Source organism: Zonotrichia leucophrys, chromosome 1 (assembly GCF_028769735.1).
Source record: "Zonotrichia leucophrys gambelii isolate GWCS_2022_RI chromosome 1, RI_Zleu_2.0, whole genome shotgun sequence".
NCBI lineage: Eukaryota > Metazoa > Chordata > Aves > Passeriformes > Passerellidae > Zonotrichia > Zonotrichia leucophrys.
This window is the reverse complement of record NC_088169.1, coordinates 85,936,138-85,960,755: the sequence shown is the minus strand read 5'-3', so window position 1 is coordinate 85,960,755 and position 24,618 is coordinate 85,936,138. Positions and strand designations below refer to the sequence as shown.

Sequence of the window (24,618 nt, the reverse complement as noted above, 5' to 3'; positions counted from 1 at the left end):
CATAGTGAGCTGCTCAACCCTTACAGGTTTTCTGGTTAGTGCTATCAAAAATGACAAATCTCGTAATCTGCCCCCTGAAAACACCTCTTTTGAGATGTTATCCATGGCCCAACACTTTTTAAAGTGATAACTAAAAGGCTCAGAGTGTTGCAGCACTTGAAAACAGACACATCCAGCAGTTAAAGCCCCATTCCACTGTGCTCATAAATATTTACCTTCTCTAATGCAGTCTTTCTAATTTACATATCTCAGTGCTTAGGAGGCTGAAATATGACAGAATTGGGAAAACCCAGGATTTTAAAAATATATTTTATGAGATCATCAACAAGCTGGATGGGGACCAGGCTCAACCAGAGATGAGCTCAGCCAAACTGCAGTAAAGGTGGTCCTTTGTATCAAATCTGTCTTCATATGTAACCCCATTAGGATAAAAACAGGCACAAATAATTGTCATGGAGATACTATTTAGAAAGTCTGCTTCAGATCCTTGTCATAAGTAATTATTTCTCTCTGTCGTGATCTAACTCTGCTGTCCACCATTCCAAAGAAAAGGTCATTCCAACACAGCCAAGGCACTGAGCAGCACAAGGGGCTGTGTTTAAAGGTATCTGCTTGAAGAGAGGGTTCAAATAGTAATTCAGGTGATTCAAAATGTATTTGTAGTTTGTAAGTTGTGACAAACTATCAACAAAACATGGCACTGGTAGGAGGGTGTATAATTCAGTAGAATATCAGTGGGAGAAAAGGGGGAAAACAAGCTTTAAAATAATCTGAATGTGCTAGAAGTAATAAGAGCTAAATTGTGCCCTTATTTCTATTTGATAATTGCTGTTTGGCCCAGATACATTCATGTGCTGTGACTGCAGGCCTTGTGAAAGACTCTTAGGGTTTATCCCAGACTAACCAATATAATCTGCTCTTTTAAAAAGATCCAGCCACAAGGCTGGGTAGGCAGAAGAGCAGATTCTTCAGGCTTACTGGGGATTTACACAGGGTCACAAATTTCACTGTCATGTTCTCTTTCTCTGTGGTGAGAATCTGTTCTTGTCTTAGTAGCATTTTTTCTACTCTTTCCATGAGACAAGGTAGGAAATCTTGTTTCTTTGTGCTGGGTTACACATGTCTCTTACAGCTACTCTTCACTCTGCCAGCAGACAGGCAAGGAACAGTCAATGTCTCTTTTTTTTTTTTTTTTTTTTTTTGTAAGATGCTCAGAGAGAATTTTAAAAAGGAAAACCATTTTGAGTCTGATTCAGGGGCCTTAACATAGACATCAGTGCTTTTGAAACACTCTATGGTATCCAAAACTTCTGCAAGGGCATGACAACTCTGACATGGACCTTTCTGACATCTCCACCTTTCTGAAGCTACAGCTGGAGGCCTGAAGGGGCACTTCAGGGCATTCTGAATGGCCCCAAATCTGTTTGTAGGCACCTGAATAAAATATTAAAAATTTACTACTAGGTTTTTTGAATGCATCCAGGTAAAGAGCACTGCCTTTATTTCTGCATTTATTTGTTGGAGCTCATAGGGTTCTTATCTACCCACTTGTCAAAACTTCTTTCCCAGCCCTGCTATCTGCTTGTCACCTCCTCCCAGCTATGTGCTTACACCTTTTATATTTAACATTTCCCTACTGAGAACTGTGTATTATAAAATGTAGCTGCAGGAATGGACAGCTAGGTTAATTTTTATTGTATGTACATCCAGTACATAAATGAAAAGTAGTCCATTTCTGAACTGCAGTACAGTCAGGACTCTACCGCAAATCAGATTCTCTTGTAAACTCCTGCACCACAAACTCTGCTAACCTTCAGCTGTCAATATTTGAGGTGGAATATTGATTTACAGGTTTTAGCTCAGACATATGGCACACAGGAAAAGCGCTGTGTTCATCATGTATGGGAGTCATGTCAATTTAAGAACCTAAGTTAGGTGTCTGCTCTGAACTGCTCTTTTAGGTCTTGCCTACAGATAACAGCAGATACAGACAGACTCTTTAGAAGGTTGGTGTTGCCTTGTAAACCTAAGAGTGGGATTCAATTCCAGTTTAAGGCATCTAAATCCAGATGTCAACTTATGTGATGTTTACATCACATAAACAACGTGATGTGAACACACACATTAATTCGGTCAGTGGAATCAAACTGATACCATCAATTTCAGACAGTGGAATCTAACTGATACCATCAGTGAGAACCAGAAAGCTTCAGGGTGGTCAGCTTAAGTGATGTGTAGGCTCCACTGATGTACTGGTTAGATTTCTGTCCATTTAAATGGGAGCTTGGATATTTGGCACATATCCAGACAACTGCATGTGAACTTCTTATAATCTTAAAATTAATCTTTCTTATGTATTAGATTCCATAACTACAAGTGTCTCATGGGACTTGGGATGTCCAAGTGATCTGCCATTCACAAGGATATCCAGAAGATATAATGCAGGACACTGATAGGGGGATCATTCTGGATTGGCAGTTGAAGTTCAAGCAGGACATCATCAGGACATTTCAAATGGCACCAAATATTGTTGATCAGGGTGGTAAAACATTGACACAGGTTGCCCAGAGAGATGGCAGATGCCCCAACACTGAAAACATTTGAAATCAGGTTGGATGGGGCTCTGAGCAGCCTGGTCTACTGGAAGGTGTTTGTGGTACCAAATAATGACTGAGGTTATGATCATAGTTGCACTGTATCAGATATTTGCTTTTTCCCAAGCAGCACTGACCTTTCGTGATGTTTGTTTATTTCATAAAAAGATGTGGAAACCAAGATTCTGAATCAAGAATTCATAATATGACGGACTTTACAAGATACAGGACTTAATTGGTAATTATGCTGGGACAAACATGGGGACCATAATTGTAAATTAGTGTGAGAAAGGATCATAAGACTTGGTCCAGAGAGAAAGGTAAAGAGACCACTAGCTTTATTGGTTGCTGGGTTTAGCACCTGGTTTATTAAAATTAGAAGGTATAAAGTTACTTCTTTTCTCATTAATGGTACTGCAACCCCAGTGGAGTCACCCTGGAAGCACAGTTTGTCTCTACACTTGTTATCATTTCCTCCTTGGCAGATTATTGTCACTAAAAGCAATACTCAGGACATGCTGAATGCTGGCACATAAAATCCAGAGAACAGCCTGTCCAATGTAGCAAAGGTTGAATGCTGCTACATCCATGTCTTTCAACAGAATTAGTATTTTTAAGGAAAATTGTTAATTTAGTTCCTTGGACTATTCAGTTTAAAACACAACTTTCCATTTGACAAAATACTTTGAAGCCACAGCAGATTGTTAAGGTTCTTTATCTGACTCATACCTACTCATAAAAATTAAAGGTAACCCTCTCACTCTGCTCACCTATTCCAAATGTCATGAAATGCAATAAAACTGAGGTGCTCTGCAGGCTGGCCCCTCTCACCCACCTGCTGGCTGACTGAATGTCTCAGCAGCTGAGTAGAGTGGGGGGGTATGACTTCCAACCATGAGAAAGTTCACTCCAACACTCCACCACCAAGGTTTATAGTGCCCAGAGGGTGGAATTTGCTCCTGAACAGAAGACAGGCATTAGAGCATCAGCCAGAGGGGCATCAGCCTGGTGCTGGGCATGTTGAATACCAAAGGGCTGAGACCAAGGGCTTGTTGGTCACACAAGGGTCCCAGCTCATGTGTTGTTAGCCACAAGTGCTTTGCCTCCATCTCTCAGGGATAGGAGAAAAGAAATCTGGTAAAGAGATTGCCTGGGAGTGAGTGCTCCTGCCAAATGTCTGAAAAACAGGGTATCAAATGAGGAGTGCTTATTGTTAGGAAAGCAGGGGAACAGTTGCATTTGCTCAAAGCTGTCAAAAGAAGCAAAGAAAGAAGATGGGGATGAGAAGGCCCCGGCAGAGGTTGCCCAGAGAAATTGTGGATGCCCCAATCCAATTCAGTGACAGGCTGGATGGGACTCTGATCAACCTGGTCTAATGGACAGTGTCCCTGCCTAAGGCAGGGGGGCTGGAACTACCTGATCTTTAAGGTCCCTTCCAACCCAAACCATTCTATGATTTTATGACTTATTGTCCCTCAGCTCAAATAGCTCATACCTGGATTTCAGGAACAATAGGACCTTTCTCTGAGCAGGAAGTTGCGAAAGCAGTGAGCGGAGAAGGAGAGACCACAGGGTTGGGCCGGGCGAAGTTACTGAGGTCACAGCTTGGGATCTCGTTCTCTTCGTGCCTCATGACGATGGTTTCCATCACAAAGAAGCGATCCCACGGCAGCCACAGCGTGTGCTCCTGGGTGATGAAGGGAGCCCGCTCAAAGTGCAGGATAATGGAGATTCCACCAATGGTAACAAGATCAAAGCTGTTTTGAGAGATGGAATACAAAATTAGTGGAAGCACTACCCCATCTGTTTGTTTCAACTGCCTAGCAAGGACCCCAGAAAAAAAACTGCAAGAAATGTCATCAGTCTAATTTATGAACCTAAAATCTGCAGCCCAAATATAGTTTACCTGAGTAACAGCAAGTGCTGGAGGCAGGAGTCCAAGCTCAGCTTCTTTGTCCTCATGTATACTGAAATCACACCCATCCCTTTTTTGAAACATGTTTATCTTTGTTGGTGCTTTTCTAGCACCAACTTATTTTGGCCATATATACTCATTTACTTTTTTTTTTTTTTTAAGTTGTGATTATCCAAACAAATGCACAGACTGGACCAATTCACGTGATGAAATAAACTATTTGGAAAGAGGTTTCTCTGACATATCCCCATATGAATTGTCTCTTGGCATCTTGCTAACTTGACTAACGCCTAATGCAACCCAGGGAACACGGAGAGCACAGTCATGGACTGAACCTAGTCTACTAGAAATACCTACAGTGCAGGGTGTCTGTGTGCCACAGCACTCTGGACATCATCTTTTTTGACTCTTAAACATTTAGAGCAGTGCAGATGAATCACTGCCTGTGGTCTCTGACTTCACCCTAAGCTACCTCCTGCCAAGTGGCTTATCTGCCTGTGTTAGTGTTGGATAACAGACAACCCTTCAGAGCTGTGTGAAAGAATGTAACCTTGATTAGAAAAATGTTCATCCTCTGGATGTAAAGATGTTGGGTAAGGTTCTGGTGGTTTTCTTAGTTTTGTATTTAAACTTCACATCTTGTCACAGATGGAGATTTTATCAAGTACCACAGGGATATATCCACTATGCTTAGACCCAAAAAAGAGGTGTTAAGTAAGAAAGGAAAGGACTTCAACAGAAATTGACGACCTCTTGTTTTTGCTCCTTTGTGTTTTTCTCACTGTCTCTTCGGTTGCAATGCCAAACATGTGCTTCAGGCAAAGAAAGTTTTCTCATCCCTGCTTCTCACTTTCATGCTTGGTACTGCTGTATGACACTCTCACTGAGAGTTTATGCATGTGACCAGGTTCACTGGTTTCAGCAGAGCTGCTCATGTGCTTAAAGAGCTACGAGCTTAAGTGCATCTCTGCATGAGAACTGGGATCTGAAACACTCTTGATTGCCCAAAGCCAGATGATGCACCTTGTAAATACATGGCAAGAAAGAAGGTGAAAAAACTATCTAAAAATTATTTTTTAAAATTAATTGTGAGGCTTTCAGTTTGGGTGCAAAAATCCCAGAGGAGAAACAATGGGCATGAACTGTTTCTAAAAAATGTCTTTGTCAAGGAATTTTTTGGGGGAACCTTTTTTAATTCATGGTTTATGGACTGAGGTGCCATTTAGGAAACAGAATTATGAAAAGGTTATTCATTAAAGAATGTTGAATTGAGTCCATGAGAGGAAGTGGAAAGCACTTCAAAAAGCCAAAGCCATATTTATTCTACCACTTGAGTTGGGGCATCATGTTCCCAGACCTATGGAGCTTGGCTGGCTGCAGCCTCAGGAGTAACCTGCTGGTTCCTGCCAGCAAAGCTGCACAACGTTTTTACCCTGATGTGAATGTTTCTAACAGTCAATTAGCATTTGGCAACTCCTTCAGCTGGGAGGGAGAGGCTTGCTCTGCATGGATCCAGGCACTGAACGGGCCAACAGGAGGGAGGAAATAAACATTACAAATGATTCTCAACAAGTTTTTAGGCAAGTTGGAAGAGGTCTTATTTGCAAACACCTCTGTTTCATCCCTTTGGCTTCACTGAGCCTGGATCAGAGATGGAATCTGCTGGGGGGAAATGTCTTGGCCTCTCCTGCATCCCCAAAACAGGATGCAGAAGGGAAAGCACCACCTCCAAGTCAGGCTCCAGCAGCTGTGAAAACAGAACCATGCAGTATTTTTTAGCAAGCGGTGTCGCTCACAAGCTGGTTTTCCCAGAGTCCCAGGGTGCAGCTTTCAAGTTATCTTGATGAACTAAACAAAAGGTAAACCCAAAATCAAGCAGAAAAAAACAAACGGAAAACACCTCCCAGTTTCTCTCAGTGAAATTACATTTAACAAAAAGAAAACTGTCCTGGGATTGAAGAAATAAGATAATTTTATTTCTGTTTTTGCTGCTCATCTCTGATGTATTTTTTACCACTCCATAAAAATCATACTTGTCGTACAGTTGTTTTGTTGTTTTTCTTTAAAGACCCTGGAGAGACAAGCTGAAGGATGAAATTATCTATTTATCCAAAGCAGCTCAAAAAATAAAAACCTCACAGGAAAGTGTAACCCTTTCTCATGTCTCTTCTCTGAAAGCTCATTGTTTTTGGTATTTCTGAAAAAGCTATGCAAAGGCTGCTGAATGCAATATGGAAAAGGTCTGGAGACTTACTTGCTGCTTTATTGTGTTCCTACACCCAGGGATACTGAGGACCTGCAGCCTCTTTAAACTATCACTTTAATAAAATGTGAAACTTTATTCAAAAATGTGGTTTATAATCCAGTACTGATACTTTGAACTCTCTGTTAATTTTGCTTTACACAAATGCATACAACAGAGTAGTTTGAGAGTTGTCACTTTAAATTCATGCCCTGTTATATAAACAAAGTCTCTGGCGCAGTAATTAGGCTAAAAACACAAGCAAGCCTTGAAGTTATAGGAGTTTTGCTGAGTCTAAGTAATGTGACTTAAACAGGACCAGGGTCTCACTATTTCAGGCTGTATCTGAGCAATGTTATAGGAGAGACCTGGAATAAAGTGAGTCCCCTTACAGAGGTGAAAAATTTACCTCACTGTAATTCTAAAACTGAAATTTTTCTTACTCATTTGGAGACTTTATCATGCCAAAAAGAAACCCAAAAACCCCCAAACCTGGAGTGACAAAATCAGCTTAGAAACCAATCTAGCTAAACTGATGCAATTGTATCTTTAAAGTCCCTTACTTTAAAACCCCAGTTATTTCCCTGCTATCAGTAAACTGATTTACTAAATCAATTTAAGGCAACTCAGTGCACATTTTCAAGAATATATATTCCTATGGTGAATATGCCAAATAATAAACCTGCTGAGTTTTATGCAGTTATCTCATGACCCCTGGAACAAGGTAACTGCTTGCATGTGTGCTCCCATTTATTCTCCAAACCAGAATGACACTAAAGATGGGAGGGATGACCCTCTATGACTGGGAATGCTCTGGACTGCATGCAGCCTGCTGCTGTAGTTCAGGAGGACCTGCTTCTTGTCTAAGAGCATCAATTCCTTAAAACAAAGTTGACCCAATCACATGAAAACTTTGCTGTACAAAAGCTGATGAGACATGCCCTATTAAAAAAAAATACTCAAACCCATAGAAAAGATAATAGAAACTGGAACAGCATGAATTCTTTACATGATTTGGAAAGTGCTTTACATATGGCATTAAATAAATACTAGAAAAATCAGTAAGGAACACAAGTAAATATTAACTCTCTTTCACTGGCTGGCTCATTGGACTGGGAAAGTCAAGAGATGCATCTAATTGTACCCACTAAATCAGAGGCTGGGGTTAGAAATCAGGATGTCTGACAACATTTTCTGCCCTGCCAAATTTTAGCTTGAATGGTCTTATATAGTTCAAGGTAATTTACAGACCACTGAGGAAGTCACTGGACTCAAGGATGGATTTCAAGGACTTTGAGTGACCTGGTCGAGTGGGAGTTGTCCCTGCTTATGGCAGGGGAGTTGGAACCAGAGGATCTTTCAGGCTGCTTCCAGCCCAAACCATTGGGTTCCATGAATTTTGGTGTTCTTTAACTTGTCCATTTATGGACAAGTGGTTTTTGTCCATAGAGTGCCTACAGAGTACACAGATGCACTGATGTGCCTGTTCATTTGACAAAATACCTGCATGTATCCCTTAGCCAAGTTGGGAGGTATATTCATTATTCTGGAGGCTCAGCACTGCAGCTGGATAATTTGTTTGATGTTTGTGCACCAGGTTTCTGTAGAAGCAGACTGCCTTGAGAGGAAGGTGAAGAAAGTGAAATCAGAAGAGCTGACACCACAGAGTCAGGGGATACGCTGACTCCCACCAGTTGCCTACAGAAATCACAGCTTTAGGATTAATCCCACTTGGTCACAGATTCCTTGCTCTGAGACAGCTGATCTCTGTCATTTTTATCACTTAGAGCTGGGTATCTGCTGGGGGCTGAGTCAGCAAGCTGCAGTCCTGAGCTCCTTGAAACTAATTTAGCTTTTGGAGGCTGGCAGCCACTCCAAGGAACCAGGAGTCCACCGAAGCCTGGTGGAGCATACAGATGCTCCGGCTGCATTGCTTTTTGCCCTGTGCCCCTGCTCAGCTGGACTTTGGGAAGCACAGAGCATGGAAGGAGCATCCCTAGCTTGAACTGCCAGTAGATTTGTAGCATGGGGGGGTTACCTCTCACCACTGAAGAATCACAAAGAAATAGTTGCTTGAATATTACAAAGGTCTGGAGCCTGGATGGCAGCAGTCATCTCCATGCTCTGTCCCTTTAGCTTTCATGTTTGCTGGCTAGAGGTCCAGTTACAACAGGGCCCCTCTGTGCTAGGTACAGCACAAGTGCAATGTAAAGAGATGGTTTCTTTCCTCAAAGTATTTGTAGTCTAAATTAATGATTACATACAGCAGTTGGGTGTTGTACACACACAAGGAAACAGACAGACAGACAGAACAAAAGGTTATGACAGGCACTGTGTTCTCCAGCCACTCCTGTCTCAGTTTATACTTGTGCCTGGTGTTACTTTGTTCCAGGTGCAGAAAATCCAGCAATCTTTTAGTCATATTTATCTGTTCTACTGGATACAGATTTTGTGCTGATCCATACACAGCAAGCTAAATATGAGAGTGTGGTTTGGATCCCATTTTCCCACAAAGTAGATTCAGTAAGGTTTCCAAAGATACCCTTAAGCACAAATGTTCAAATTTTCTCCTTTTTGCAGCAATGCCTAAGCCAGTGGCAATAAGAAGACACCAGCTCCAGGGGTGTCCTCTTTCTGGAATGTCTCTTTATCATCTGCATTTTATTGTCATATCGTTGAAGGGTTGGAGCATCGCTTGGAAAGCCTCCCAGTCCCCACCAGTGTTACAGTAGGTGTGAACATCCCTGAGTGTGAACCGGACAGCATCAAGCACACGTGTCTAGCACATGTTCTTCTTTTTCATTACAATTCTGTTTCTCTGGCCAACTCAAATGAAACTTGTGGATTAGAGAGGTGCTAAAACCCATAAATCCTCTCCCAAGTGCTAGTGGTTAGTAGTCAATATGTAGAGCTTATGCAGCTGGAAGCCCTTCTGTTACGCTTTTGTTCTTAAAAGAAAGGGAGCCAATTAGCACTGACAAACAAAAGATAAGATGAAAGACATTCCCAATTTGCACTGCTTTTGTTTTGGTTGAGCATGATTGCTCAGATTCTGCCTCTAACACAACCGTAATCTTAATGACTTCCTAATAATTTCAACATGAATTAACAAGAATATATCTGCTGGGAGCAGGAGACATCTTTTTCTATGCATGGGCACTGCATTACCAAATTGCTGGCTAAAGATTCTACGTGATATCACTAAATTAATAATAATAAATAATGGGAAGGAAAGGGGGGAGGGGGAAGGTTCTGGGAAGGTTCCGGGAAGGTTCCGGGAAGGTCGGGAAGGGAAGGGAAGGGAGGTTCGAAGGAAGGGAAGGGAAGGGAAGGGAAGGGAGGGGAGGGAGGGGGAGGGGAGGGAGAGAGGGAGGGAGGAGAGGGGAGGAGAGGAGAGGAGAGGAGAGGAGAGGAGAGGAGGAGGAGAGGAGAGGAGAGGAGAGGAGAGGAGAGGAGAGGAGAGGAGAGGAGAGGAGAGGAGAGGAGAGGAGAGGAGAGGAGAGGAGAGGAGAGGAGAGGAGAGGAGAGGAGAGGAGAGGAGAGGAGAGGAAGGGAGGAGAGGAGAGGAGAGGAGAGAGAGGAGAGAGAGGAGAGGAAGGGGGAGAGGAGAGGAGAGGAGGAGAGAGAAGAGGCTATTCATTTGTTAGGGAACTACAAGGATCATCAAGTTGAGCTGCCTTACAAGTTCAGGGCTGAACAAATTAAACCACGTTATTAAGGGCATTGTCCAAATGCCTCTTTGCCTCTTAAAACACTGACAGGCTTAGGACACTGAATGCCTCTAGGAATGCTGAGGTTACACGTGGTGCTGGTAGCCTGGTGTGCATCTACAGTGTGAGCTGCAGCTGAGCTCCTTGGGGGGTAGGAGGCCAAGCCAAAGCCTGAGGCAAGAGGCAGGGAACTGCCAAGTAGCCTCAAGGAGAGACCACAGGAGCTGACAACTCCAGGCTTGGACTGTGAGGGATAAAAGTCTAGGGTTTCCTTTGACCAGGGTCCCTCCTTGCAGGCAGCAGCTTGGGCTCTTTTGTTATTTAGTTATTGTACCAAGATTAAATTGTTTTAGGGATCTCGACACGAGACACTGCTATGGGACACCTGAGGTCTAGTGGGTGAGCAACCCCGGTGTGACTGTGTGAGTGTGGAGTGTGGCTACAAAGGGACCTCTGTCCCAGCTCAGGTGCTGTGAGTGGCTTCTGGATAGCTGAACAGGGAAGTTTGCTTAACTGGAAGCCCGCTTCAGTGTTTAAGCACCCTCTCAGTTAAGAAATGTTTCTTCATGTCCAGTCTAAATCTCTCCCGGTTTTGAACCATTCCCATGAGTCCTATCAGTGGATACCAAGGAGGTGAGCTCAGTACTTCCCTCTCCACACCTGCTCCTTAGGAAGCTCTAGGAAGCAATGGGGACACCCTTCAAGTCTCCTTTTCTCTGAGCTAGAAAAACTCAGAGTCCTCAGATGCTGCTCACAGGATATTCCTTCCAGCCTTCTCACCACTTTCTTGCCCTCTGGACACATTAAGGGACCTGAACACTTTTCTTAAATTATGGAGCCCAGAATTGCATGCAGGGCTCTGGGCGTGGCCACACCAACACTGGATACAGCAGGACAACCACCTTTTTGACTGGCTGGTCATGCTGTGTTTGATACACCACAGGTTGGGGTTTGCCCTCTTGGCTGCAAGACACACAGCTCTAACAGCTTCTATTCAGCTGTTGCTGGCCAGCACCCTCAGATCCCTGCATGCAGGGTTGTTCTCCAGCCACTCCTGTCTCAGTCTATACTTGTGCCTGGTATTACTTTGTTCCAGGTGCAGAAAATGCAGCATTTTGACTTTTGAAAATCCATCCCATTCATCACAGCCCAATGATCCAATGTACCTAGATCCCTCTGCAAGGTCTCTTGTCCCTCAGGAGCATCAAGACCACCTCCCAGTTTGGTACCATCAGCATCCTGCTAATGGTGCATTCAACTCCTGCATCCAAGGCCATTGATATATACATTGAACAAGACTGGCTCTGGAACTGAAGAGCAAGGAACAGAACTGGGGATCAGTCACCAGCCAGATGCAGCCCCAAAACAACCAACATTAATGCACCAACATCTTCAAAAGGCATGAATAATAAATGTGCTCTTGGAAAAAGTTTCTCTTTAGTGGTCATGGCAATAATGCTGTTACTGCTGCCTGAACACTGTAAGTGCCATACAGACATCCTACCTGCCATCTTGTCTGCTGATTGTGTATCCGAACAGAGGATTGTTGACAAAGCTGATGTTCACTCCAACTAAAGGGGTCCCATCTGCTGTCATCACCTGGCCTCGAATCACACATGCATGTCTGCAAGAAAGAGAAAAATAATAAGAAATAGTAAGTTTTTTTGACAAATGCAGTTTCTTCCTCTGTTGATGTGGCTAGGAATTCCTATGGATTAGAAAGCCAAGGCCTTTATAACCTGTAAAGCTGGAGGTCATACCATGTGTTTTGATGGTGGGATGCTGCCCTTGAAGGCTTTCTCAGGCATTGTGTAAAAACCTTGGATAATCAAAGTGAGGTTTACAATTACCCTATTATATGAAAGCAACTGCTGCAGCATATCCTTAAGTATAAATTTCTGTAGGATTTACAACATCACACCGGAATTTCACACAGTCACAGAATCTCCCGAGATGGAAGGGACTCACAAGGATCACTGAGCCCAGCTCCTGGCCCTGCACAGAACAGCCCTCAAATCATACCACGTTCCTGAAAGTGTTGTCCAAACACGTCTGCAACTCTGGCAGGCTTGGTGCCACGACACTCCATCAGGAGCCTCTTCCAGTGCCCAACCAGCCTCTGAGTGATGAACCTTTTCCTAACAGCCAGTAGTGTCTTAACAGTATTGCCCTAATTAAAAGCAAGGTGTATTTTTAAATCAAAGAGAGCTGAAAATTACCATGCAGTACATGGACATATTTAAGGCACAAAAGCCCCAGAAGATCCTGACCAAGGCTTGGCAGCTCATTTCTTTCCCATTTGGGAAAACCATGACAGAAAATTTGCTGGGTTCAGAAAGCTTCCTTACAATTTGCCTGTGTAGCTGAGCACACTAATAGGATGGGCTTTTTCTTCCCCTCTTTTTCTTCCCAAGTTTGGTAGATTGCACCATTTTATAGGCTACATCTCTTCCAACTACTCTGTGATCTATAATATGCTCTTTTATCTAAGGATTTCAAGGACCTTTACAAACACTGATTAATACAGCCAGATTGGTATTTTACAGAGAGAGAAAATAAAACATGGAATGATTTTCAGTTGTCCAAGGTCAGTCAGAAAACCTGCAGTAAAGCCAAAGACAAATTTTCTTGGTTCTCATTCCAAAGTCTGTTTCCAGACTTCTAAGTCATTACTACATTGCTACCTTAGAAGCTTCCCATAAAGACAAAACATCACATGTCTGTGAGAGTGTCTGAACCCAATTTTTGGCTGAAGGTAACTATTTTTCTGAGCAGCAACAGCAAATTGTAGTGTCAGTGCGCTAACGTGACCCAATGAATAATTTTTCTAAGTGCTGTCCTGCTGGAGAGCAGAGATTGAAAGCCAATGTTTCTCCAGGTGCAGAACCAGATCTCAGCTAGAGTAAATCATCCCAGCTGCACTTCAACGGAGCAATGGTGCTTTGCTGGTTCACTGAGGCAAAGGATGATTTCTGCAATGTTTTGTAAAGATGATTTCATAAACACACATCATTAGGGAAAGAGCCAGTTACTTTCTTACAGTCCTAAAAATCTGAGATTGTATAATGCAAGGAGATAAAGCATAACTTCTATTTAATAAAAGCTGCACAATTTTTACATTCCACAGTACAGCAGACCATTTGCCAGGGAGTCTTAAAAAAATTCCTGCTGATCTAAATGGAGAGCTCCAATATTATCAAAAATTACTGCAGCGATACCAAAATCTGTCTGCAATCTGAGTTGTGACTATATTCACATGTAATTTTGGAATAGGTCACAAGAAAATTAGATACTGGAAATTATTTTTATATCACTGAGTTTTCTCTGATGTATCATCACTGACTTCTTAGGAGTCATGTAGGAAAAGACTTGGACCAAGTTTGGAGCTAATAATCCAACAATCCTACAATGGTTTGGGCTAGAAGGGATATTAAAGACCATGTAGTTCCAAACTGCCTGCCCTCCACTAGACTGCTTTACTCAGAGCCCCATCTAACCTGGCCTTGAACATTTTCTGGGATAGGGCCAATGAGGGGAATAACATCCTTAATATTTCTTTTGCTTCTCCCATTAAGGGCTCTAACTCAGCTTTCCATATATAACAACTGGAAAACAAGAATCCAGTACAGTATTATGCACATCACTCTCTAACACACAGGTAGAGCATAACTCAAAATAAAATGCCATGAAATATGCTTGGAAAAATGTCAATGCTTGGAATAACCCCAATGAAGTCAACAGGTCACCACCTGCAGTGCAATTTTTGTGTAAAGTGAACATGTCTGAGCACATCTCTGAGCCAACAGCAGAACCTGGGCTCTTGTTTCTCAGTTTTTTTCATGACCTGCTCCACTCTGCCCCATCTTCTTTTCCATGCCTCAGAGAGACCAGAGTGGGTTTGGAACTTCCTTCTCTCAGTTTCTCATCAAATGAGCTGAATATTTTATGGAAGACAAGGAATCACTGCAAACTCTTTCATGAATACTAACACCTGAGTACAAAAGAATTGATGTTCTGTACCACATATTCAAGTAAACAGTGCAACTACAAATGTTTTAAAATAATAAGAACAAGATCATACATTTCTGTGAATCCAAGAAGAACACTTCCACCTGTTTTTTTTCTCCTTCTAAGGGGTCAAAGCAAGTAAAGAAAAACATACATGTTGCAGGTGTCTCTCCTACTGCCCTACACACAAGACACGTCCAGGCAGTTTTAAAGTTCTAAGTAACAGTGCAAGCAGCTTGGCCTAGACCCTTGGCTCAGTAAACCAGGGATGTGCTTTATATCCACAAGCATCTGCTCCATTACATATCACTGACAATTACTTCTACAAGCACCACCACAAGGTGGGCAAACAGCGAGTTTCCTCTCACCTTGGCAGCTGTAGCAAATGCATTTTGGAAGGAGACTCAGTTCCTATCCTGGATGATGCTTCCCAGCACTCATCCAACTCTTCTAGCACACCTATGTGCTCATGGACTTGGAGGCTGTCTCTTCTCAGAGAAGCAGCTTGTCAGCAAACCCAGCTGCATCCCCACCCTCCTGAGGACTGTAACCATGGCTTTATTTCCATGCTTTAAGGAAAGATGTTACCACTAAGGGGACATCATTCCCAACCCACAGCAGTAAAAAGAAGATGGAGTAAGATGCATGAATCTGAATCCATTTAAAAGAGATAGAGATGGAAACTGGAAGAAAACTCAAGCCCAGACTGTCTCTGATGAGTCTCAAATCTTCTACTTCCCTGGGTGATAAAATTTGCCCCACTTGAATAAAACACAGTGCATTGGAAGCAGCTGGCTTCTCTAGTGTCAACATGTCCTTTCTGGAGACAAGATTGAGTGTCTACAATGCCCCAAGCCCCCCAGGATCCTGGTTAATGTTAATTTAGTCAGCTATTTCCTTCAGCTGACCTTGGTCTAAATGCAATTACCCTGCAAAGAAGTTAAGTGGTACTGCTAAGATGCTCAGCTCTGCTAGAAGGTCTCCAAATACATTTACATAAAATTATCTCTCACGTTAATAGAAGAGATTTATTCCATCAGTCCAGGCCTGCTAGTTCAGAGTGTTTTCTGCAGTTGAACAAAATTAAATTTCTTGTAGCCTGAGTCTCATCTTTTCAATAAATTATTACCAGAGTCCACCTATTGCCTCTGATTTTTGGTTTTTTGTTTGTTTTGTCCTTCACTACTGTTACTTAAGACTGTATAGATTCTTGTTTTACAAGGAAAAGCAGTCTCCATTTCTCCTCTTCTTTAATTAGACTTATCCTTTTAATTTTTTTTTATTTGTCATAAAAACTTGTTTGAAAGACCAAATCATTGTCAAAATGCTATTTACGAGGCCAGATGGTGTATCAGACAATTTTACACTGTTGCTTTGTGAAGTTACCCTTTATTCCCAAGAAAATTAAATTAAGTCTTTCTGCTAAGATCTGGGCCACAGTGGCAAAGCAGGCAGGGGCACTCTGATGCCTTTACGTTCCTATTGCTCAGAGACAAATAAAATTTGACAGACTGTCAACAAAATTCAAGCACACCAAACCAGCCTTAGAGCAGAAGCCAGAAAAGTAAATTCCACAAAAGCCATTTCACCTCATGGGAGCACGTTAAAGATTTGTCTTTAATACTAACTCTGATCCAGTGTCTCACAACCTAGACACTGGTCCTTCCAATGCACTTTAGTCACAGATGTTTTCTGATGACAGTGTGCTTGGCATTTTTAAATACGGGAAAAATACTGTTTCTGTTAAGCATTTTTCATTGTAAGAAGAAAATTCCATGCATCCTCAATCCCACTTTTTCTGCAAGAAATGTATATTCTTGCTTTGACTGAGGATAGGTGACATGGGAAATCTCACTCCGATTAATTTCTGTTGCTCCTCAAAATACTTCCCACATACCTCATTCTCGTTTAAAGGTTTCAATGTGTGAAAATGGTTATCATGACTGCTTAGCCATCCTCACCCAAGTCATTAATAACAAATATTTTAATTTGACATTAGAAATATTTTTGAACTTACCACTTTAATATTTTATTGGCATATATAAATATATATGCATATATATAGGATTTATCCTTCTCCTCAGGATAAAATTTCAACAGAGCTCCACAGAACAAAAATCCAGAAAGTTATAATTCATTGGGAAGAATGTTATTAATGAAAAATGATCTCTACAGCCTTTCCGTGTGACACCAGTCATGTCAGCTGGTCTGTTTATGTCTCTTTACTGCACCTGCAAAATAAGAATCACCTCCTTACAGAGACATAAGAAGAATAATTGTAGTAATGTGATAATCCCTTTGCAGAGGGATTTTTACATTCTCATGGCATTCATCTGTGATCTGCTCAGTCTGATAAGTGCCTAGAAGTGCAGATGTACTACAGTCAGTCTCTTGTCTTTAGCCTTGGCTGTGGCCTTTTTGCTTGAGAGGAAGAGACGATAAAGCAAAATGTACCTCGTCCATTTTGGGTTGAATGCGCCTGTCTAATGTCAAACAACCTCAGGGCAGCCTTGGTAGAATGCCAGGTAAAAGCTAAGGGCATCATGATCAAACACACGGACACACAGAAAATGCCTGAGCTGGCAGATGAAGGACAAAAGAAGAAGAGGAAAGATCAGAACATAGAGACGTTCAAGTTCATTGCTTGTGGCAGTATTTCCCTCAAAAGCCGTCTGTAAAAACAGCCCTTCCCACTCGCCTCTTAACTGTGGAGAAAAACCTCCTGACAGTCTTTCCTTGAACTGAGTAAATCTGTCTGACTTTTTTAGTTCAGTTTAGTTGTAAGAAAAGCTTAAAGTCAAAACCTATGTACTGCTCTTAGCTGCCATCTGAATTAAGGAACTAAGGTAAGGAAAAAGAATGCAAATGATCCTTCTGAAGGTCTCCTTGTTAAAAAGAAAATAGGCAGACTTTTATATAGGAAATTAAAATTGAAGAGGACTCATGCAGAAAGAATCCCACACTATCATGGACAGCACAAGTGAGCTGCTGAAAGGGCTTGGCACATGCTGGGCAGCTGGGATACAATCCTGCTGGATTTAGCAGGACTTGATGCAATAGGACATGGAACAATGATTCTAAACTAGAAGAAGGTAGATTTACACTAGATTTAAGGAAGAAGAAGTTTATGATAAGGATGGCAAAACACCTCTACAGGCTGTATGGGGAGGTTGTGGCTGCCCCATCCCAGCAAACATTCAAGGCCAAGTTGGATGGGGCTCTGAGCAACGCAATACAGTTGAAGATGTCCCTACTCATGGCAGGGGCTAGATCGCCTTTAAAGGTCTCCTTCACCCAAAAATATTCTATGATTCTAAATAACTGAATAGGCTCATCTAAGGAGTTTGCACTAAGGGAGGCACCAGAATGCTGGTGTCAATGTGACAAAGGGACTAAATGCACTAACATTTGACCATATCCCATAAGGGGACCTGTTAAGTGGCACTGACACTTAGACATGGCTTGGAACAGATCCTGCCACTCTGCTTTGTGAGCCACTGATGGAACAGGGACCCTGGAGAAGGAGAATCGGTGACAAAGAGCAAAGATTTTAAGAGCTCTGAACAGAATTGGTAAAAGAAAGCCAATTCTAAGTTGAAGCAAGAAACTGCACCTGCCCTGTTTGTTTTACCTACTCAGTGAAGGTAAACAGATCTCATCTCTAAAGGATCAGGAGATGCTGATGATTATGTGGGTATGGTCCTTAGCTGTTAACCTTTTGCAAGAAGTCTTCTACAGTATTTACATATTCTATGAAAGAAATAGCAAAGCCAAGTGAATGAAAAGCTCCAGTGAAAACCCATTACTTAAATTGCCTGAAGGACAGGGGAAAAAGCTACATAATGCTCAGATACTTTTATAGATGTGGCTAATGAAGTTGGTTTTTGAAGTCAAAAAAGAAGTGCTTATTAATCAATATTTATAATAACATCTCTAGACACAGATTTTATTCTTACTGTCTCTTTAGATCTGGTCTAACTTGACAGTATCAATCCAGTGAGTGCTCTTCCTCTGACATTTTTAGTATACATGCAAGCACTTGGTTTTGTGATCAATTGCTCAGTTTCTTAGGCTTCCCACTGTATGCACCTGACTCCATTCTGCTCTGTGAAGACTTATAAACTGATGGTTCTTTAACATCTCCTTGGGCATCATCTTTTTTTAGCAGCATTAGTGACTGCTGGTTGTAGCTCCTCCAAAAGGAAAAGGAGGTATATTTATTGCATGACAGCTTGGTAACAAAATGTAATATCCTTTGAGGACCTCCTACCACTCTTAGAAATTCCATGATCGTTGCTCTCACAAGAATTCCCTATTGGCTCCATTCTTGAAAGACTCAGGCCCTTATTGCTTTGAATACTTCTCCCAGGAATTGAACATTATTCACCTTCTTGATGTGTGTCCTTTTATCTTTATGACAGCCCAATCTTCCTCTCTGATCTGCCAAGCAATCTGGCCACTCTTGGATGCCACTCCTGCCATTTAGAACATCTTGTGTCTCTATGCCTCATTGACTCACTATTTTTACACCTCAAGATTTCTCAGTTGAACTATAACTGTAAGGTGGGAGGGTAAGGGATATGGGAAGGCTACTCAGCAGAGGAAAAGATGCTGATGACATCAGTGGAATTATAAAACTGCCTCCAACTGTTTAAATGAAAGTATTTTAGAACAGAGCTTTATAGGAAATGCAACACATAATAAAGTTGGGCTGTGCTTTACTGCGAAGTTTCAATGAAGAATCCTTTTACTCACAGTGTGATTGACTAATGCTTTAGGAGCTGATGACTCTCTCCTTTTCTCCAGTAAAACCAAAGAAACACTCCTGCTTTGCATAAGGTATTAAAGAAACACAATCACACTCATAGTTTTTTAGGTCTGTACAATCCAAATCAAATGTCTAGTAGTACATAAGGTACAAGATAATTTTTCCACCTAATACTGAATTATGCTTATTTCATGATTTTTCAGAAGTCATTTTACAGCTATTATTTCTATGAGAGATAAAGACTTTATGCTGCAATAACTTTCAGAGATGAATAGTTTATTCATGTCAAGTCTTCACTAAAAATGTCTGCAGAACTTAGCAGCTCTGTATTATTACAGTATTTTACATCTGGTATTTATTTTGTAAGCATTGGCCACATATTCAGCTCTGCAGAAGAACAGAAATAAAAGCACTGCCTTTCATTGAATCTGAGGCAAACAAAACCAAGCAGAAGAGGAGGAAAAATACATTATTTCCAGGTTAATTACAAAATTATCTCTCCTTTGATGATCATAGGGGAAGTTCTTTAACTACATATAAGCTGTCTGATAGATTTGTAACGATCAAAAGGAATTAGGGAAAAAATGTCCAATAAAATACAAAAGATTTTATATTTGGGATTATAAAACTGCTTTTTTATATAGGAGGTTTTAACCAATTTAGCAAATAAATGCTACACTCAAAGGACAGACTCTTTCTGATATGGCAGCTTTTTTCAGAGGACAGTAACTTAAGTACTGAATAAATATTTAATCAAATATCCATGTGCAGATCCAAGAGAATGCGTGCACCATTTGGACTCCTAAATCCAAAACTGCACATTAGTACCACTGTAATCTGGGAGGTACTTAAATATCAAGCCTTCAAAACTTGCAAGCATGAAAAAAACTCCTAATGATCTGTTTTCTGCACACTTGAAGAGCTCCTTGGGACATAGGCATCACCTGAGATCTTTTAATTCCAGGTGCAGGATGGTGCATTGTTTCTATCAATTGCCTCACTGGGCCTTGCAAGCATGCCCAAATCACACAAGGAAGATCCTACTCCTTCCCTTGTGCTTTGTCATAAATATCTAACATTTAAGAAACATTTTTAGAAAGCTGCAGCCCAGTTTCTCTAATGACTGTACACAGGACTTATAGAATTACAGAATCATTAAGGTTGGACAAGACCTCGAAGATCATTGAGTCCAGCGAAATTTCTTTTACTGACAGTTACAAAAGAGGAATATAATTGCCTCATGGTTACACTATCTATGTCATGGAAAAGAACATAAATATGGACAGGAGTTTTACTTTCATTAAGTCTTGCAGGTACAAATTCCACAAAGTTGATGTAAGTAGCTGCATATATTGCATTAATTTATTATATGGGAATAATGTTATGCTAAACTCAAAATCAGAGGGCAAACACTGGTAAAGAAAATAAGCCCTGTACATAGGAAAGGTACATTTTAAAAGTATGCTTTGCTCTTAATTCCTCTAGAAGGGATTAATTACCAAAATAAAAAACAGTAAGTTTTTAAAAAGCTATGACTTGTACCTAATAAGGAGTTCATATGAGTAGAAAGCATCAAAAGAAGAATGATGCCTTTGGAAGACAATAATGCTAGGAAGAAAAGGGTCTGAAGACTTGCTGTGTTAGCCTGTTCTAAAATATGGAAAAATATGACCTTGCTTCCATCAATACAGGTACCATGCTGTGCCATGAGTGCTCACCCTCAGAACACTGGATGCTGTTTAATCTCTATGACAAAGTTTTAGATGCAGCATTCCAAGCTGTCCTAACCAAGCTGTCCCACCCACCCCATTGCTTCTGGGTGTCTGTGTACAGTGGGCGCATCTGACCCAGAGAATTTCCTGCTGGTGAAGGGAGCTGCATCTGCTTGGAGTTGGACCAGAGCCATGGGCTGGACTAGCCAGCTCAGGAGAAATCATCAGGATTAAAGCTACACCTGGTAAGTTTCGGTTCTTTGACCTCTAACTTTGTCTTCAACTAAAGAAGTGTTTCTTAGGTCACTGTATCAAAGTCACACTTTTCTTGATGGAAAAATATGGAAAAGACAGAGCACCTTGGTTTCCTTGGGAAGAAACCTCAGAAAGATCTGCTGGGGTGAACCCACAGCCCTCCATGAATGGGACTAAATGTGTGAAAAGAAAAGAGAAGATGCTTTGAATATATGCATAGAATCAGAGAATGGTTTGTGTTGGAAGGGACATTAAAGACCATCCAGCTCCAATGCCCTCCCATAGGAAGGGACACCTACCACTAGATCAGATTGCTCAGAGCCCTATCCAACCTGACCTTGAATACTTCCAGGGATAAGGCAGCCCCAGCTTCTCTGGGCAAACTCCCTCAAGGATACTAAGAACACACAGCAATGTTCTTCAAAATCACTTAGGAGTGACCAGAAGGACTACCAAAACATTCTTAAAAAACATTCTGATCCCCCCTATTTTCTTAGCTCTTCTTTGGCCATGATCAATATTCACAGTTTTGATTTTAATTGGACTTGGGACCAATGCAATTTAACTCTGTCACTAAACCCCATTTATTTATTTATTTATTCACAGTAAAACAGTGCACATGAGCGCCTAGAGCATACCTGTCTCTCTGAGTTTCTAACTGTGCTGTGTAACCCTCTCCACCTGGATCTGTAAGGTACAGTGTTCTGCCTGGCACACAGAAGGGACACAGGAAGGTTGAGTGACATGTTTACAGATGCCTTGTCACTCAGTAATGGGAAAAAAATGTACAAAGTTAATTTGATCAGAATTTTAAATCATCAAAACCAACTTTTTATGCAGACTACTGACCTGAGGGCAATCGGGGACTACTCTTGCAGCTAATAACAAATGCTGCTCTCTGATGTTTCATGTAACTCAGATGGTTATTTCTAGCTGCCCAAGTAATCAGAGCAGGTTGATATTATTGGCAGCAAGTAGATATACACAATCTGTCTCAAAAAAGGAGGGGTATAAAACACAGTTACTTCAAAATTGAATTATTTGAAATTCTCTTTACAAAAGTGCCAATTCTACACATGGTTTTCTGAGGTACTTTAACCATGCCATCACTTAGCATAAAAGACTGTGGACCAGGACTGTTCTTGCTATTTTATGAACCCTCAAAAGAGAACAAATATTTCAGGTATCCTACTTTATAGTCAACTTACTGACACCACTGCATCTTGTGCTACTCCTTATGGTGATGGACAACTAAGAATGGCTTAAAAACAACAAAGCTAACAGTAAGAGTAAGTGGTTTCAGAATCAATACAAAAATGACCAAATAGTAGAGGAGTACTTGTTATCTGTTCATCAAAATGATGCGAAAAGACATTCTGCGCATTCAAAATTTAATTTAGCTACTTGCTTTATCATCATAAACACTCATTTCAATATGGGTAATGATTATTTTTTCTTCCCAAACATGAATAATATATAATTGCTGGTATTTGGGAAGAGACAAGGTCTTTGGCTTTATCCATCAGGGTAATTTATCATTGTCTTTCTTCTTCTTCTGCACTGGTGAGAGAGCTTGTCAGCTCAGCTTGTTCTTAAGAAGCCAGAGTGTAATTCAATAATAAATTCACTCAAAGGCTAGCTGTCACAAGACATTCATTTATTTGTATCCATTAGGTGATCTGCATGGCTGTTCTCTCTGAAGAGTGGCTTAGCTGTAGTTTTGAAGCTCAGGAAATATATTGCAGAGATATTCAGTCACCTCCTCCATGCTGCTGCCACTTCCGCACAGGCCAGACAGGGATGCAAATGTGCCCCAGTTCTCCCAGGGTGATAATCGGTCAGCCATGACCTAGTGAAGCCTGGAGGAGCACTCAGTTCCTGACCTGAATGGTGAGTGTGCCTGTGCCTCTGGTGCCCATGCAGGATGCCAGACACATAGGACACAGAGATCCACGCCACCTCTGTGTTGCCTGCTCATGGGGGATTGCTCACAGCAAATGACACGGATCCAACTCCAACCCTACTCCATGAGGACGATGGCGTTGGGACAGAAAGATATAGGAAGTTCCACGAACAGCAGTCTACAGTCCTGATCTACACCAAGAAGGAGATGACTTCATGAATTATCCCATCAGCAACAGGAGAGGGCTGTCCTAAAGCAGGATGCTGGAGCCCTCTATAAGAATAACTCCCTCTTGTCAGACAAACTTTTAAGCCAGCAGCTGGAAGGAGTGATGAAAACAGCTCACCTTGCCCCCATTGGCTGCTGTGATTTTTATAGAGACACTGAGCAGGGATCCATGGATAACAGGGATATTATCACCTGTCTGTTGGAAAGGCAACTGGTGAAGTTTCAGTGACAATGCTACTGAATAAAGGGCATATCCACACATGCAAAAACAGGCAGTCTTGCCTGTCCAGACTAACTGGGTCCCAGATTGTCCCAGACCATGCTTTCCCACATATCAGTCACTGACTACTGCTGAAGCACTGTCATTTCCAGGGTGACCAGAGGAGCTGTTCAAAGATCCAGCTTTTTGGGAGGTGAAACAAGCAACTGAACTACAGAGAGAGGCCAAATAAGCAGAAAACCTTTGCAATGGTTGAGTTTATCCAAATCTACAGGATCTTTAAGAACTAACAGGAACATGTGATGTCTTTTAAAGCCCCAAAAGAGTAGTGGCATTTTCAACAACCCAACACTCTCATGAGTCTGGACCAGGTGCTGTCTCAGGGAAAAATATACCTTCTGTTGAGGTTCTTCAATGTTAGTTGCAATCACTCTTACAAATCAAGATACTTAACTTGAGAGATGCAATACAATCCCAGCTTGAGGTGACATATCTGTAGACCACATTTAGTGGTACACACCCTATGCTGCTAATTTGGGAATAGAAACCTCATAAATCATTGCTACCTCTGTATAATTCTTCATCCTAACTTAAGTAGAACAAGTTTTATTACTTCCACTGCATTTAATCAAGAGCAGTCATTAAAACCCTTCCTATCGATCTGAATCTTTGCATTCCTTCACTCCAGTAACCTACATACCAGACAAACATTTATGCTAGCAGGTGCTCATTTTGAATTCTGAATCTCTGTCCAGTACCTGTGATCCTCAGAATGCCAACGAAGGACAACTATTTGCAACATAAAAGTAGTTATAATCTGAGTCACTGTTGTCAGTTTTCTTGGACCCTGACGACCTTGGAAGCAACAAGTATCAGGGCAATTATCACACCAGGCCAATTTCCTGACACTGCTGTGATGATGTCAGCCTGTAGACTACCAAAACAGGCTGATGGGGAGCTGGTACCCAAGAGATGCTGGCAGTGTCCCTCCATGAAAAGCATTAAGTCAGAGCTGGAGGGGCCTGAGAGGCCACTTGAGATGTAAGTGCTGAAATAAATACCC

The 24,618-nt window shown here is 41.5% G+C and overlaps 1 protein-coding gene across 12 annotated transcripts in view; it reads right to left on the bottom strand.

The window, feature by feature from the left end:
• Positions 1-24,618, bottom strand: part of TENM4 (teneurin transmembrane protein 4) — a 1,542,144-nt gene that overhangs the window by 67,159 nt on the left and 1,450,367 nt on the right. For all 12 annotated transcript variants that reach the window (XM_064720073.1, XM_064720105.1, XM_064720113.1 and 9 more), the window contains 2 exons: positions 11,966-12,085; positions 4,090-4,351 (listed from right to left, as the gene is read on the bottom strand). In XM_064720073.1, coding sequence (XP_064576143.1) covers positions 4,090-4,351; positions 11,966-12,085 — 382 coding nt within the window. The remainder of the gene's footprint in view (positions 1-4,089; positions 4,352-11,965; positions 12,086-24,618) is intronic.